Source organism: Antechinus flavipes, chromosome 1 (assembly GCF_016432865.1).
Source record: "Antechinus flavipes isolate AdamAnt ecotype Samford, QLD, Australia chromosome 1, AdamAnt_v2, whole genome shotgun sequence".
NCBI classification, from domain to species: domain Eukaryota; kingdom Metazoa; phylum Chordata; class Mammalia; order Dasyuromorphia; family Dasyuridae; genus Antechinus; species Antechinus flavipes.
This window is the reverse complement of record NC_067398.1, coordinates 295,417,110-295,433,070: the sequence shown is the minus strand read 5'-3', so window position 1 is coordinate 295,433,070 and position 15,961 is coordinate 295,417,110. Positions and strand designations below refer to the sequence as shown.

The window sequence follows — 15,961 nt, the reverse complement described above, 5'->3', positions numbered from 1 at the left end:
CTCATGTAGTGTTCTTTGGGTTCTCTTCCCTGGTGTTAGTTTCAAGCACGTGCTGCTCCGGAAAATGGGTGCTCTGGCTGATGTGAAGGAACCCTCTCATCTTGTCTCGAAAGAGCAGGTAGGACTGGTCGAGGAATGTAGGGCATATGTGCTTCTGGGGCCGCGGTTGGGCCCAGCATAGGCCGCAGCCGCCGGGTTAAAGTGGAGCTGAAGGGCAAAGCATGGCCGACCTGGACCCGATATCCGGGACTTAGGGAGCCTTGCACTGCTCTGAAGGCTCCCCCTTTTCTAGACTGCCACGCTCCCGTTTCTTTGTTGGCTAGCGTGATGAAGAGGACTCCCGTGTCCAGGGCACGCGGCCTTAAGAGTTCTGCAGTGGCAAAGGCCTTCCAGACCTGAAGTGCATTCCCATGCCATTCTTCCTAACACCTAAGAACCGTGCATCCCCATAACCCCTTCTCATGCATTCTCCTGAGATCATCTTTTTTTTTTTTTTTTTTTTTTAAATCTTTGCCTTTTCTGAATTCTATTTCATACTAGCTTGTTTGCAAAACTTGTCGGTACTATATCATTTTTCATCTTTGCACCTCTGCCCCATAGAGTGCTTGCCAGGTTGAGCTTGTTGATGTTATTTTTTAGTTACTAGCTTATTGCTTTGGAATGTGGGAGTGGGGCAGTTACTATTGTGAGGCGCATTCAGCAACTCTTCTGTTGAGAGTTGTCCAGTCCTTGTGAATAAGTACAGTCTATAATTTATGGATTTATGAACAAAAACTGTTCACATGAGAAGGTAAGAATGAATTGTAGTTGTGATAATTAAGAAGCATTTCCCAAATGCTTAGATGCATTTGAGGCACAGAGTAAGTACTTAATATTAATTGAACTGAATTAAATGGTTTTAAGTTTTTTGTTAGATCTGAGATTATATTATAAATGTTAAAGTGTAGGACTTGATCGGCAAAAATAAAGCATCTGTTGGGGGTAGGGAGAATTAAATTGGAGCTGAATTGTATAACAACCAAATTTAAATTTAAACATTTTTGTATCTTTGCAGATTAAAAAGGCAACGCAAACTTTGTGGGAATATAAAAAAAAGAAACAAAATGCTAACACATTGCTTTTGAATGAGAATGAGAATGTGTTTTTAATGGTAACATTATGGAAAATTCCCCCAAATGGAAAAGAAATCAAAATGTAAGTTCTTCTGAAGTGTTTTGCTATTTATTTTAAATGCTTTGTTTCTTTGTCTTTTTAGCAAGTGCTTTTTATTACTATTACTTGACAGTTTCAGTAATAATAGGTTACCCTTGTGCTTTATAATGTTTTATTGTTAACAGAGGGCTATCTTTACATTATCTTATTTGTTACTTATATCCTTCCTATCTAGAAGAGGAAACTTTAAGACAGAGAAATTTACTGATTCAAGATTACTCTTGGCAGAACCAGAACTTTACAAGTCAGTTAGCTTTATTTTAACCTTTCAGTCTACCTTTTTTTTTTTTTTTAAATAATTATAACTTTTTATTGACAGAACCCATGCCTGGGTAATTTTTTACAACGTTATCCTTTGCACTCACTTCTGTTCCGATTTTTCCCCTCTTTCCCCCAGGATGGCAAGCAGTCCTATACATGTTAAATATGTCACAGTATATCCTAGATACAGTATATGTGTGCAGAACCGAACAGAAGTTCTCTTGTTGCACAGGAAGAATTGGATTCAGAAGATAAAATCCTGGGAAGAAAAACAAAAATGCAAACAGTTTACATTCATTTCCCAGTGTTCTTTCTTTGGGTGTAGCTGCTTCTGTCCCTCATTAATCAATTGAAACTGAGTTAGAGCCTCTCTTTGTCAAAGAAATCCATTTCCATCAGAATACATCCTCATACAGTATCATTGTTGAGGTATATAATGATCTTCTGGTTCTGCTCATTTCACTTAGCATCAGTTCATGTTAGTCTCTCCAAGTCTCTCTGTATTCATCCTGCTGGTCATTTCTTACCGAACAGTAATATTCCATAACATTCATATACCACAATTTACCCAGCCATTGTCCAATTGATGGGCATCCATTCATTTTCCAGTTTCTAGCCACTACAAACAGAGCTGCCACAAACATTTTGGAACATACAGGTCCCTTTCCTTTCTTTAGTATCTCTTTGGGGTCTAAGCCCATTGCTGGATCAAAGGGTATGCACAGTTTGATAACTTTTTGGGCATAATTCCAGATTGTTCTCCAGAATGGTTGGATTTGTTCACAACTCCACCAACAATGCATTGGTGTCCCAGTTTTCCCGCATCCCCTCCAACATTCATCATTATTTTTTCTTGTCATCTTAGCCAATCTGACAGGTGTGTAGTGATATCTCAGAGTTGTCTTAATTTGCATTTCTCTGATGAATAGGGATTTGGAATACTCTTTCATATGAATGGAAATAGTTTCAATTTCACCATCTGAAAGTTGTGTGTTCATATCCTTTGACTATTTATCAATTGGAAAATGACTTGATTTCTTATAAATTAGAGTTAATTCTCTCTATATTTTGGAAATGAGGCCTTTATCAGAACCTTTAACTGTGAAGATGTTTTCCCAGTTTATTGCTTCCCTTCTAATCTTGTTTGCATTAGTTTTGTTTGTACAAAGGCTTTTTAATTTGATATAATCAAAATTTTCTATTTTGTGATCAATAATGATCTCTAGTTCATCTTTGTCACAAATGTCTTCCTCCTCCACAAGTCTGAGAGGTAAACTATCCTATGTTCCTCTAATTTATTTATGATCTTGCTCTTTATGCCTAAATCAGGGACCCATTTTGATCTTCTCTTGGTATATGGTGTTAAGTGTAGGTCCATGCCTAATTTCTGCCATACTAATTTCCAGTTTTCAGAGCAGTTTTTTCAGATAATGAATTCTTATCCCAAAAGTTAGGATCTTTGGGTTTGTCAAACACTAGATTGCTGTCGTTGACTATTTTGTCTTGTGAACCTAACCTATTCCACTGATCAGCTAATCTATTTCTTAGCCAGTACCAAATGGTTTTGGTGACTGCTGCTTTATAATATAGTTTTAGATAGTCAGTCTACCATTTTTTAAAATAGTGTTCATTTTTGTAAAACTTTGTGTCCTAAAATTTTTTCCCTCTTTACTTACCCCCAGACAGCAAGCAATCTGTTATAGGTTTAATATATGTATCTGTCTAATGCTGTCTAATGTGTAATCTAATTATATTGTTTAATATGTTGCACATATATTGTGCAAGTCTTTTAAACATAATTTCCATGTGTTTAAATATTGGTGGAAATATACGCACCATCAGCTTCCTCGAGTTCAGGTATCCTCTTTATACAGATGATTCTCAGATGTAGTCTCCTAAATGCCAGTTCTGTGTCCCCAACTCTCTTTCGAACATCTGAATTGGTTTTTTAGGCATTTCAGAATCAACATATCTAACACTGAATCTTCTCTCTTCTCTTTAAGCCACCTCTTTGTTTTGATCTTCTTTATAATAGTTCTGCTGTAATGCTTGTTCTGAAATCCAATGGGATTGATATATTAAGTAATCAAGTTGAGCATAATTCAAGTTTTATTGGCTTATACCCAATTTCATCTGGAAGCAGCAGTGAATAGAAAGAAAATTTCATATCACAGTAAAAACCATTCTGGCCATCCTTTGGCCCACCCTACCCCTTGCAGCATGGAGTTGTGGCTGCCTGCTTTATCTTCACGATAAATAAATAAATGAATGAATGAACGAACGAATAAATAAATAAATAAATAGCTTTATGATTTCATTGTTAAAGAGGCCCTATTGAACTACCAAGATCGAGATGACAGGCTGCATATCAGAAGGTCAGAGTTAGTATAAACGTGTCTAGATTACTTCCTCAAGGGTCCTGAAGAAGCCCCTCACCAGGATACATTCTACTTTTGACAATCAGTTTGTCAACTGGGTTAAGCCCATCCATCTGCCCTTCAAAACGAAGAGAAATCCAAGCTAAGTTAAAAGCAAATGATTTTATTAGGAGGAAAATGAGACACTAGTGCTGAGACCACTGCAGTATAAAGCCCCAAAAAGCTGACAGCCCAGAAGCAGGGAAGATTTATGCTTGAAAACCACAAAGGGAAGGTTCAGGAAGATGTTTGGGAAAAGAATAGACAATCTTCCCTAGAAACAGGTAGATAAAGAAGCAGGGTGTTTTGCAGGAATAGTTGACCTCAAACCTGGTTTAAGTCAGTTTGGGGTACACAGTTCAGTGAGGGTTAGCCATTGAACACCAGGAAAGGCATCTGGGAATGAGTAAGACTGTGGCTCACACTGCCTGCTCTTGATTTGCTCCTTACAGCAAACAGATATACTCTATATCCAGTTAACTCATAAAAAACTCATATTAATCTCAGGATACTTCCATCACCTTAATTTAAAGTGATTAGATTTTTTTTCCCCTAATCTTGAGAAATCACATCTCTATTGGGGACTACCTTTTTCCAACTAAGATTTTTCTTAGGCCTTTCTAAGCACATACCCAATTCAAATCATTAATTCTGAAAAAAATAATGTCTGGTCACTGTAAGTCAAGAGTTATTAACTTGGACCCTGTGAAGGTTGTGTGTGTGTGTGTGTTTTTTTTTTTAAGAATGTTTTTATTTTATTTTTTCTCAATTTCATGTAAAAAGTTTTAACATTTATTTTTTGTAATTGTTGAATTCCTAATTCTCTTCTTCCCTTTTCCAAAAGCTCCTTGACAAGTCATGCCTTTTGATGTAAATCATATGTTTAGTCATGCAAAACATTTTTCCATATTAGCCTTGTTGCTATAAAATACAGACTTTAAAAGGTATGATAAATTCTGAATTCTGACTCTTCAGTTCTTCAGAATTTTATTGTATCATTGCATAGCTGAGACTGTCATATACAGTTTTATTACTGTATACAATATTTTCCTTGTTCTGCTCAATTTACTTTATATCCATTCATTTAAGTCTTCCACATTTTTCTGAAATTATCCTGCTCATCCTTTCTTATGGCCCAATAGTAGTCCATCACATTTATAATATCACACTTGTTCAGCCATTCTCCAGCTAATGGACATTGTCTCAATTTATAGTTCTTTGCCACCACAAAAAGAGCTGCTATAAATATTTTGTGCATGGTGCGCCATTTCTTTGATTCCTTTGAGATCTAGACCTAGTACTCTTTGGACATAATTCCAAATTGCTCTCCAAAATGTTTAGATCAATTCGCAATTCCACCAACACTATATTAATGTGTCAATTATCTGAACTTGTTTTAAACTTTTCTAACCAATTACCAAAATAATTCATGACCAAAAAAAATTTTTTTGAAGAAGCATCACTTTAAGCTATATTTTAGAATTATGTGAATTTTAAATGTGTTTGATTGCATGCTTTATTTATTCCCAAACTTGTTGGTATCACTTTGTTACATTATTCTTGAATTCTCCTTTCCTATTTCAATAAGAAATGTGTGGGGGGGGGGGGGGGAGGGGGAGTGTATGGGTGTGTGTGTATAAAAAATGAGTTATTATCAGTATTTGCATAGTGAAATATCTCACAAACTGCTTAGTAAGATATCTTTCAAATGAAAATCTTTCTTCAATAAAAAATAACTATCAATTTCATATTGCATTCTTTTAGACATAAAGGTTTAGCACGTGGCTTACTTATTGACTAGCTGCTTGGACTTTACCAGGGCTCTTTTATTTTTACAGACCTTTGCCACATGGTATTAGACCTAATACAAAAGATGTTTGTTTATTTACGAAGGATGAATCCAATTTAACTTCAGAACAGACAGAAAATTTCTATAAGCAGCTTTTGAAAAAGAAGGGGATCACAAGCATTACTGAGGTAAGGCAAAGTTAATGGTTCCTAAGGACTTCAGAAGTAGGAATTTTTGAGTATGTGCAGATGAGAAAAAAACTTCTTGATCGCTCTGAAAAAGTTTGTAATGTAGTTGAAGTGATAATAATTTTTTAAATTTTTGGTTCCTTTTTTTAGGTACATTCTTTTGAACAATTATGAAGTATAAATAACGTAATTCTACTTCCATAAACCAGGAACTGTTTTTTGGGGAAATTCACAAATTAGAAAAATTAGTGTTACATAATTTATATTTATACCTTAGTTATTTGAGTGCTTCTTCTTTACTTTGGTTTTGGCTTCTTAAACTATGAGGTTTGTTTGTTTATTTTTTGGTGAGGCAGTTGAGATTAAGTGACTTGCCCAGGGTCAAACAGCTAGAAAGTATTAAGTGTTTAAGGCCAGATTTGAACTCAGGTCCTCCTGACTTATGAAGCATATTTATTGAAATAGTTTTTCTTTTAAATTTATTTTTACTAGTAGCATAATTTTTTGTTTTTTTCCAATTTTGAGTTCTAAATTGCCTCCATTCTTCCCTTGCTTGGCCATTATTGAGAAGGCAGGCAATTTACTACGGGTTAAACACATGTTGTCATGCAAAACAAATTTCCACAGTATTCAGATGGTAAAAGAAAACACAGATCAAGAAAAAATAAAAATAAAGTTTAAAAAAACTACATTCAGACTTCATCAGTTCTTCCTCTGATGGTATTGTATTTTCTATCATAAGTCCTTCAGAATTATCTTGGATTGTTGTATTACTGAGAATAGCTAAGTCATTCATTGTTGATCATTGTACATTATTGTATACACTGTTCTGCTTGCTTGACTTTGCATCAGTTCATATAAGATTTTTTCTCTCAATAGTATTTTACTTTGTCAGTTTTATAGATATGATTTTTAGCATTCGTTTTTGTAAGATTTTTGAGTTCCAAATTTTTTTCTCCCTCTTACCTCCTTGCTTGCAGTCTAAATTGTACATATAATTGTAGATATATTTCCGTGTTAGTCATGTTGAGCAAGAAAAATCAAATCAAAAGGGAAAAGCCCATGAGAAAGAAAAAGCAAGCAAACAACTCCCCCAAAATGATGAAAATAGTATGCTTCCATCCACTTTCAGTCGGCATAATTCCATGATTGTGGATGGCATTTTCTATCTCAAATCTATTGGTCCTGTCTTAGGCCTCTATTACTGAGAAGTTATGTCTATCATAGATCACACAATCTCCATGTTATTGTGTTACATTGTTCTGGTTCTGCTCCCTTCATTCAGCATCAGTTCATGTAAGACTTTCTCAGCTTGCTCATCATGTCTTTTTTCTCCTTTAATTAATTAGTTTATTTACTTACAAAGCATATGCATGGGTAATTTTTCCAACATTGACCCTTGCAAAATCTTTTGTTCCAAATTTTCCCCACCTTCCCCTCACCTTCTTCCCTAGCTGGCCAGGTAGTCTAATACATGTTAAATATGTTGAAATACATGTTAAATCTAACGTGTATATACATATTTATGCAGTTATCTTGCTACACAAGAAAAAATTGGATCGAGAAGGAAGAAAAAGAAAAACTGAAAAAAAACCCAAAATGCAAGCAAATAAAAGAGAGTGAGAATGCTAAGTTGTGTTTCACACACTGTTCCCACAGTTCTTCTTTGGGTGTAGATGGCTCTCTCAGTCACTGAACAAGAGAAACTGGTTTGAATCCTCTCATTGTTGAAGAGAGCCATGTATATCAGAATTGATTGTCATATAGCCTTGGTGTTGCCGTGTATGATGATCTCCTAGTTCTGCTCATTTCACTTAGCATCAGTTCATATTATAGGCCTCTCCAAGCCTCTCTGAAATCATTCTTCTGGTCATTTCTTACAGAACAATAGTATTCCATAGCATTCATGTACCATAATTTATTAAGCCATTAGCCCAATTGATAGGCATATATTCAATTTCCAGTTTCTAGCCACTACAAAAAGAGCTACCACAAACACATATGGGTCCTTTTCCCTCCTTTAAGATATCTTTGGAATGTAATCCCAGTAGAAACACTACCGGGTGAAAGGGTACGCACAATTTGATAGCTTTTTACTGCTCATCATTTCTTACAGAACAATAATATTCCATTACATCATATACCTTAATTTATTCAACCATTCCCCAGTTGATGGACATTGACTCAATTTCCAGTTCCTTGTCTCTACAAAAATTGTTGCTATAAACATTTTTGTACATGTAGATCTCTTCCCTCCTTTAGTATTTCTTTGGGATACAGACCCTAATAGTGGCACTGCTGGATCAAAGGGTATGTACAGTTTTATGGCCCTTTGGGCATAGTTCCAAATTGCTCTTCAGAATCATTTCATGACTCCACCAAGAACGCATTAGTATCCTACTTTTCCAATATCCTCTTCCACATTTACCATTATCTTTTCCTGTTACTATCAATTTGAGAGGTATGAGAGAAACCTCAAAGTTATTTTAATTTCATGGAAGTCCAGGCTTTTCTGAAATCAGCCTGCTCATCCTCCTATAGAACATATACTATTGCTCTTAGAGAACAGTAGTATTCCGTTATATTCAAATACCACAACTTATTTAGTCATTCCTCATTTAGTGGGCATCCACTCATTTTCCAATTCCTTACCTCTGTAATGCTGCTAGAAACTTTTTGCATATGTGAATTCTTTCCCCTTTTTTATAATCTTTTTGGGATACATACCCAATAGTGGCACTGCTGGGTCAAAGGATATATATATAAAACAGTATTTTTTTAAGCACTTTGGGTAATAATTCCAAATTACTCTTCACAATGGAGATTGAATGGAATTAGTTCACAACTCTTTATCAGCAGTGCCTTAATTTCCCAATTTTACCATATCCTTTGCAATATTTATCATGTCCCTTTTCTATTATATTAGCCAATCTGATAGATCTGAGGTGTGGTACCTCAATTTTAATTTGCCTTGTCAATATTAGTGATGGAATTATGTCCTGTACTAAGCGCCAGACAAGGGTCCCCTGTAATCATCTTATCAGTTGTCAGACCCCTTATAATCTGTGGGCTGAGGTGTTAAGCTTTCTTACCTCTTGCTTGCTTGCCTGGCAGCAACATACACTGGAACTGTGGCCCTATTTTAAGTTGTCTTGAGCTAGAAAATTATTTCAGCTTGTTCTTGTGTTAGCTTTGCTAGCAAGAATTTGCTTTGAGGCATTCTTTTAAAGTTATTTGGAAGAGAATTTGTGAGAGCTCAGGTGAGCCCTTGTCTTTACTCTGCCGTCTTGACCCACAGCTAATGCAGCTTTTCAAAATACATAAACATTTCTAGTTCTCAATGACATATCTCAGTGATGCATAATTTAATTTTTCATATTTCCTAGGTCATCCCTTATGCTAGATTAAAACATGAATATAAACCATATGAAGCTAAACGGCGTCTTTTAAGCAGTTTTGACCTTTTCCTTGCCGATGAAAGAATTAGACGACTTTTACCTTCACACATAGGAAAGCAGTTCTATCGTAGAAAGAGGTAAATTGCTTTTCTTTACTTATCTGTTAAATTATTGCTTGCCTTCAAATGAAATGATGGTGGTTTGCTTTTGTTTTCTTTGTAGGGTACCTTTATCAGTAGACCTCACTACCCGGAATTTGTCAGAACATATCGATAGAATTATCCAAGGAACTTCATTAAGTGTTAGTAATCATGGTTGTTGCAAGTAAGTAGCAGTGTGTTTTTTTAGCTTGAAAAAATCTTGTGAATGTTTTAAGGATATTTTGTAGATTGAATTATTTCTCCACATTGACAATAGGATCTATTCCTTCGAGTTGTTTTCCACTTAAATTGCACCTATAATTCGTAGAAGTCTTAGATGAATAGTAGGAAAGCACTTTAGAACATCTACTCCAAGACTTTGTTATCATCTTCTGAATGTGTGTTTTGACCTTTTCTGTCACAATAGTAACTTTCTGTGGTCAGAATCTTTTTTAGTTTTTTGTTCATTTTGTTCGTTTATTATTTATAATTCTTTGTTAAAATAGGGTTCTATTTTCAGGACAGAGGTATAATGTCTCAAGCTTTCAGGGATTTTTTTTCATAGATCTTTCTAGTGACTCATAAGTTTTCAGTTCTTCCATTATGAAAAGATATAAAAAGAAATGTGTTTCCTTCTGTCCTGGCCTGTGTTCTGATCTGTGAGTGACAACAAGCACTCTTTTCTGCCCGGGAACTGTGAGGAGAGTAGGGTCCCCACTCCATTGTAGCTAGAAGTTCCTCCTATCCTGTCACTGTTAGCTTTTTATAGTGAAATTTCTTTTTGTTGTTGTTGTTTCTCATTTCTCTAGAACAAGAAAACATGTGTTGTGCAGATAGCATACATTCACTTGACAAAAAACTAATTAAAAATTGGGAAAATAGTTAAATATGTTAACTGGTCAAGACATTGTAAGTCAATTTAATATTAATGAACAATTTTATGAAGAATGCTGAACATTTCGTCTTCATATTCTATCCATGAAGAAATCATCTTTATGTTATATTCTGTCTGAAGTAAATCATACACCATTATATTTAGTTCTTGTTTTCACTACCTAGTAGTTTCTCCTTTTTATTAAAAGGGGGGCAGTTTTCATTTTTGTGCATAACTAATATTTCTTTAATTTCAGTACTGCACGTGTGGGTCACACAGGAATGTCTATAGATCACCTAGTGGAAAATGTTATTGCTGTGGTGGATGTGCTTTCAGAAAAGTTGCCAGAGGTATTGTGCTTTGCTTGTGCCAATTCTTACTGTGTTAAAAGTCTATTTTTGAATGCCATACTATTTTGTATTTTTCCTTATTTACAGAAGTGGGAGAGTGTAAAAATGTTACACCTGAAAACAGAAAAATCTCCTTCCCTTCCAATCTTTTCTTCATTTGTTTCCTATTTGGGTTCTCAAAAACGTAAGGTAAGTAATCAATTGAGAGTTCACCTTAGATATAGATGGTTTAAAACTACTAGTAGAAGCAACCAATACATCCCTGCTAATGAAGTTTAGAGTTTTCATTGAAGGTTTTGGCATTGTTTTAAGATACTTTTGTATTCATGCTACCCATAATCTGAGTTATTTGTTTTTCTTATTAGGATCAGTTGACTTTGGACATTGATAGCTACTTAAAGACCACAGTAGAGTAGTAATGTCATTAGATTTTGAGGAAATAATAGCTTTCCATTTTGTGGTTTGTCAGAGCCCCTTCATCTTTTTTTTATTTTTAACCCCAAGCTAAGCCACCCTGGGGTGAACATCTATTCTGGTACCAGAAGAAACCTTACTAAGCTCAAACTCTGACTCTCACTGGACACATATCAGGTCACTGACCTACCCAGGATGGATTTTCTTAACTTTAAAATCTGTTAATTTGAATTTTTGACCATGATGTGGTAAAGAAAGTGATAGACATCTGAATTATATTATTATTGTATTATTCCATGAGCTCATCATTGTTTTCACAGAGAAATACAAAAAAATAATTTGTTTTGTTGTTTCTGATGGGGGGGAATGAGGTTGAAATTAATGGGTAAGGTTTGGAAATAGTCTCTGTAAAATTCATAAACTGTTGACTCAAATATAGTTACCATTACAGGTAGCACCCAAAAGTCTTTGCATTAAAGATTTCAAGATTGACACTTTTGAATCAGATGAATTTTGAAATGGCATACTATCATGGCACATTTTGATTGGCATACTGTGGATTGGTTGAAGTTGATAGCTACTTAAAGACCACATTAGACTGGGAGGTTCACTGGGTTTTGAGGAAATGGTAGTTCAAAACTAAAATTTTGCTGATTTTTACTGACTGGTAGAAGCAAAAGCAAAGCAAAAAAGTGACCATCAAGCCTGCCCAGACTGCAGTGAAGGTTGAAAATAAGGTTGAAAATGCTTCAGAAGGTCATGAACTAGAGGTGGAAAAGGAGGGCAAAGCAGATTCTGATTCGGAGGAGGAAATTCCACAGCTAGTTCCAGTCCAAGCAACATCTCAAAAGCGCCCGAAGGTAATTTTGTTACTTAAAAAATATGCATACATACTTTTAAAAAAATTATTTACAAAGCATATGCATGGGTTATTTTTCTAATATTGACCCTTGCAAAACCTTCTGTTCCAAATTTTCCCTTCTTTCCCCCCACTCCCTCCCCTAGCTGGCAGGTAGTCCAATACATGTTAAATATTTTGAAATACATGTTAAATCCAATATATGGCATCCTTTTTTGAAAGAAATCTTTCTATATAAGATTTTAAAGTAAAAAAAATTACTTTGATAAGAAAGGCCCAGGCATTGAAAAGATTGCCTTATTTTGTTTTAGGTTTTGACATTTAGGACTTTAGTTTATGAAATACATATATGGGAAAATATTCTAGGTTTTTTGTTTGTTTGTTTGTTTTGCTGTGGCGAAAAAAGTTTTCAGTGGTCATGAATTCATATTTCTGTATTATAATTCTATGAATCAATAACCATAATTTGAAGCTTTTATTATCAGTAGTGAAATCATGAGACTTTCAAGTACCATTTCCAAAAATGATATAGTCTACCTTCTAGCACTTCTGAAGCTATAGAATTTAGGCTTAATCCTGATTAAGATCAAATTATGCTATAGATTATAGGTTCCTTGGTCTCCTTTGTTACAGTTCTGTTTCATTTTAAATAACTTTCTTTTCTCCTGCCTTAGGTTTCAGGTGGGCTAATTGAAAGAGACTAAAGCCTTGAATTGGCTCTTTCTTCAGGTGCTTTATAATTTTAATTCACATGATCATAATTCAATTACATAATTTACTTATAATTTAAACATTTATATGTGGGGAGATTCATTTTTAAGATTGAGGAAAGTGAGACACCAGTGTAGAGTCAAAATTTATGTCTAAATCTTGTCTAGTATGACCCTGTTTCTGCTTCCTGTAGTAAATGAGAGGGCAATCTGTGCTTGGAGGAGACAAGATATCTTTTGTTACCTAATTATGGGAATAGGGAGAAAAACTATCCCGAATAAATCTGAGTTTTATGATGGACCCACACTTAACACCATATACCAAGATAAGATCAAAATGGGTCCATGACCTAGGCATAAAGAACGAGATTATAAATAAATTAGAGGAACACAGGATAGTTTATCTCTCAGACTTGTGGAGGAGAAAGAAATTTGTGACCAAAGATGAACTAGAGACCATTACTGATCACAAAATAGAAAATTTTGATTACTTCAAATTAAAAAGCCTTTGTACAAACAAAACTAATGCAAACAAGATTAGAAGGGAAGCAACAAACTGGGAAAACATCTTCACAGTTAAAGGTACTGATAAAGGCCTCATTTCCAAAATATATAGAGAACTGACTCAAATTTATAAGAAATCAAGCCATTCTCCAATTGATAAATGGTCAAAGGATATGAACAGACAATTTTCAGAGGATGAAATTGAAACTATTACCACCCATACAAAAGAGTGTTCCAAATCATTATTGATCAGAGAAATGCAAATTAAGACAACTCTGAGATACCACTACACACCTGTCAGATTGGCTAAGATGACAGGAAAAAATAATGATGAATGTTGGAGGGGATGCGGGAAAACTGGGACACTGATGCATTGTTGGTGGAGTTGTGAATGAATCCAACCATTCTGGAGAGCAATCTGGAATTATGCCCAAAAAGTTATCAAATTGTGCATACCCTTTGATCCAGCAGTGTTTCTACTGGGCTTATATCCCAAAGAAATACTAAAGAAGGGAAAGGGACCTGTATGTGCCAAAATGTTTGTAGCAGCCCTATTTATAGTGGCTAGAAACTGGAAAATGAATGGATGCCCATCAATTGGAGAATGGCTGGGTAAATTGTGGTATATGAATGTTATGGAATATTATTGTTCTGTAAGAAATGACCAGCAGGATGAATACAGAGAGGACTGGCGAGACTTACATGAACTGATGCTAAGTGAAATGAGCAGAACTAGGAGATCATTATACACTTCGACAACGATATTGTATGAGGACATATTTTGATGGAAGTGGATTTCTTTGACAAAGAGACCTGAGTTTCAATTGATAAATGATGGACAGAAGCAGCTACACCCAAAGAAAGAACACTGGGAAACGAATGTGAACTATCTGCATTTTAGTTTTTCTTCCCGGCTTATTTATACCTTCTGAATCCAATTCTCCCTGTGCAACAAGAGAACTGTTCGGTTCTGCACACATATATTGTATCTAGGATATACTGCAACATATCCAACATATATAGGACTGCTTGCCATCTAGGGGAGGGGGGTGGAGGGAGGGAGGGGAAAAATCGGAACAGAAATGAGTGCAAGGGATAATGTTGTAAAAAAAATTACCCTGGCATGGATTCTGTCAATATAAAGTAATTATTAAATAAAAATTTAAAATTAAAAAAAAAAATCTGAGTTTTATGTGCTGGAAATCATAATGTGTCATTGAGCAATGGCAACTATATGTTGATTGCATAGGCTTAATTAGATGGTCTTTTCTTTTTCACCTTCAGAAAGCAACCCAGATAAAAGATTCTATAGGAGAAGACCTCGGTGCTGAAATACCACAAGTAAAAACTCCTGGTAAAAAGAGAAAGGCCTCCAATGCTCTGGAGATGCCAAAACAAATGAACAAAGTTTCCACAACTTTGAAGAAGACTCCAGCTAGTGACAAATGTAAGAAGCCAAGGATCCAGCCCTCAAAGAACTTGAGAAAAAAAGTAACTCCTCTTTAAAGCCTATGTCCTGGAATAGACTCAAGAAACTAAGACTTCATTTATTACTCAAAATAAAGTAGGGAAAACTGAATGACTTTAAAATAAAATTTATTTTTACTTTTTTTTCTAATTCATATAAAAAATTTAATATTTCATTGTCATAGCTATGATTGAGTTCCTTAATATGCTATTGCATTTGTTCCTGAGCAAGTCTTCCTCATGTATTTAAAATGTGTCTGGTCTATTCATTTTCTTGGAAATATTAGCTTAAGCCTTATGACTTAAACTGTTTCTTCTCAGATGTAATGCATTTGTTTACTATGATAGACTGTTTTAAGTCTAATATTCCTGAAGGCAAGAAGTTAATTTATACAAAGTTAGTGAAGGCCAGAGAATGCTATTTGCTTCTATAAGATTTTTCCTTCTCCTATCCCTCATTCCTTTCTTACATCCAAAAGGTCCCAACCTCAAAAGTGGGTTAGATGTGGAATTAGAATTTTCAGGATAGACTAGATAAAATGACTGAAAATAGTTTTTTAAAAACAATAAATATTTGTTACATTTGTATTCTTGGAATTTTCATTGGTTTTGATTGAAACCAAAGACAGTAAAAAAAATTATGTGCATTCGTTTCAATTTTCTGCCTTTTATTTTAGTTTGACAATCCTAGTTATTAATAAGTTATTTTGAAGAATTGCAACCCAGGAACAGATTTTTCAATTAGGCATAGTTTAAAATCTAGTAACAAAAATAACAAAATTTTTATAGAAATGAAAGAACCATCGTAAAGTTTAGACAATTGTGGTTATGGCAATATATCTAGTCAATATAATATGCTTCTGATTTGCTTTTTTGTCTTCAATTTTCTTCTAAATAAACATGATTGAAAAAGTTTTGAGTGGCATTTGGGTATTGTTTCCTGCTATAGTTTTTTAGTAAACAATGGGATTTTTAATCATATTTTAAGAATGTAGAATGGATTAACTCTTTCTTTTGCCATAGAAGCATCATACCAAGTATTCTACCTAATCTTTGGCACCTTCCCCTTTATTAATGCTAATAATTTACTGATTGCTTGTGAGCAACCTAATCTGTAAAATTTTCCTTTCATTAACTGAAATCTGCTCTCATTTTAATACATGTCAAAAGGGGAAAGACTATTGGGTCTGAAATCAAAACCTGAGTTCATGTCATGTCAAACCTGTGTGACATTGGGCGCTTAATCACTCTGGGCTTCACTTGCAAAATAGAGTTGGATTATGTGGTCCCAGATATCCCAGATTTATATCTATGATCAGTGCACCTGGTTCTTCCCTTCCATTAAGGTCAATTTAAGCTCTACAACAGGCACAGTGGA

The 15,961-nt window shown here is 34.7% G+C and overlaps 1 protein-coding gene across 1 annotated transcript; it reads left to right on the top strand.

Annotated features, from left to right (window-relative positions):
* Nucleotides 1-25: 25 nt before the first annotated feature.
* Nucleotides 26-15,498, top strand: LOC127539012 (ribosomal L1 domain-containing protein 1-like). The gene is made up of 9 exons (XM_051962944.1): nt 26-118; nt 1,055-1,194; nt 5,729-5,867; nt 9,254-9,402; nt 9,488-9,589; nt 10,536-10,629; nt 10,717-10,818; nt 11,715-11,903; nt 14,401-15,498. The coding sequence occupies exons 1-9, from the start codon at nt 65-67 to the stop codon at nt 14,620-14,622; spliced, it is 1,191 nt and encodes a 396-aa protein (XP_051818904.1). The 5' UTR covers nt 26-64; the 3' UTR covers nt 14,623-15,498.
* The last annotated feature ends 463 nt before the right edge of the window (nt 15,499-15,961 follow it).

What these genes read in the sequence shown, in the direction of transcription:
- LOC127539012 (XM_051962944.1), top strand. Translation starts at nt 65, where the DNA reads ATGGGTGCTCTGGCTGATGTGAAGGAACCCTCTCATCTTGTCTCGAAA. An exon ending in TTTCAGAAAAGTTGCCAGAG is followed by an intron (nt 10,630 to 10,716) that starts GTATTGTGCTTT and finishes CCTTATTTACAG; the next exon opens with AAGTGGGAGAGTGTAAAAAT. An exon ending in CATCTCAAAAGCGCCCGAAG is followed by an intron (nt 11,904 to 14,400) that starts GTAATTTTGTTA and finishes TTTCACCTTCAG; the next exon opens with AAAGCAACCCAGATAAAAGA.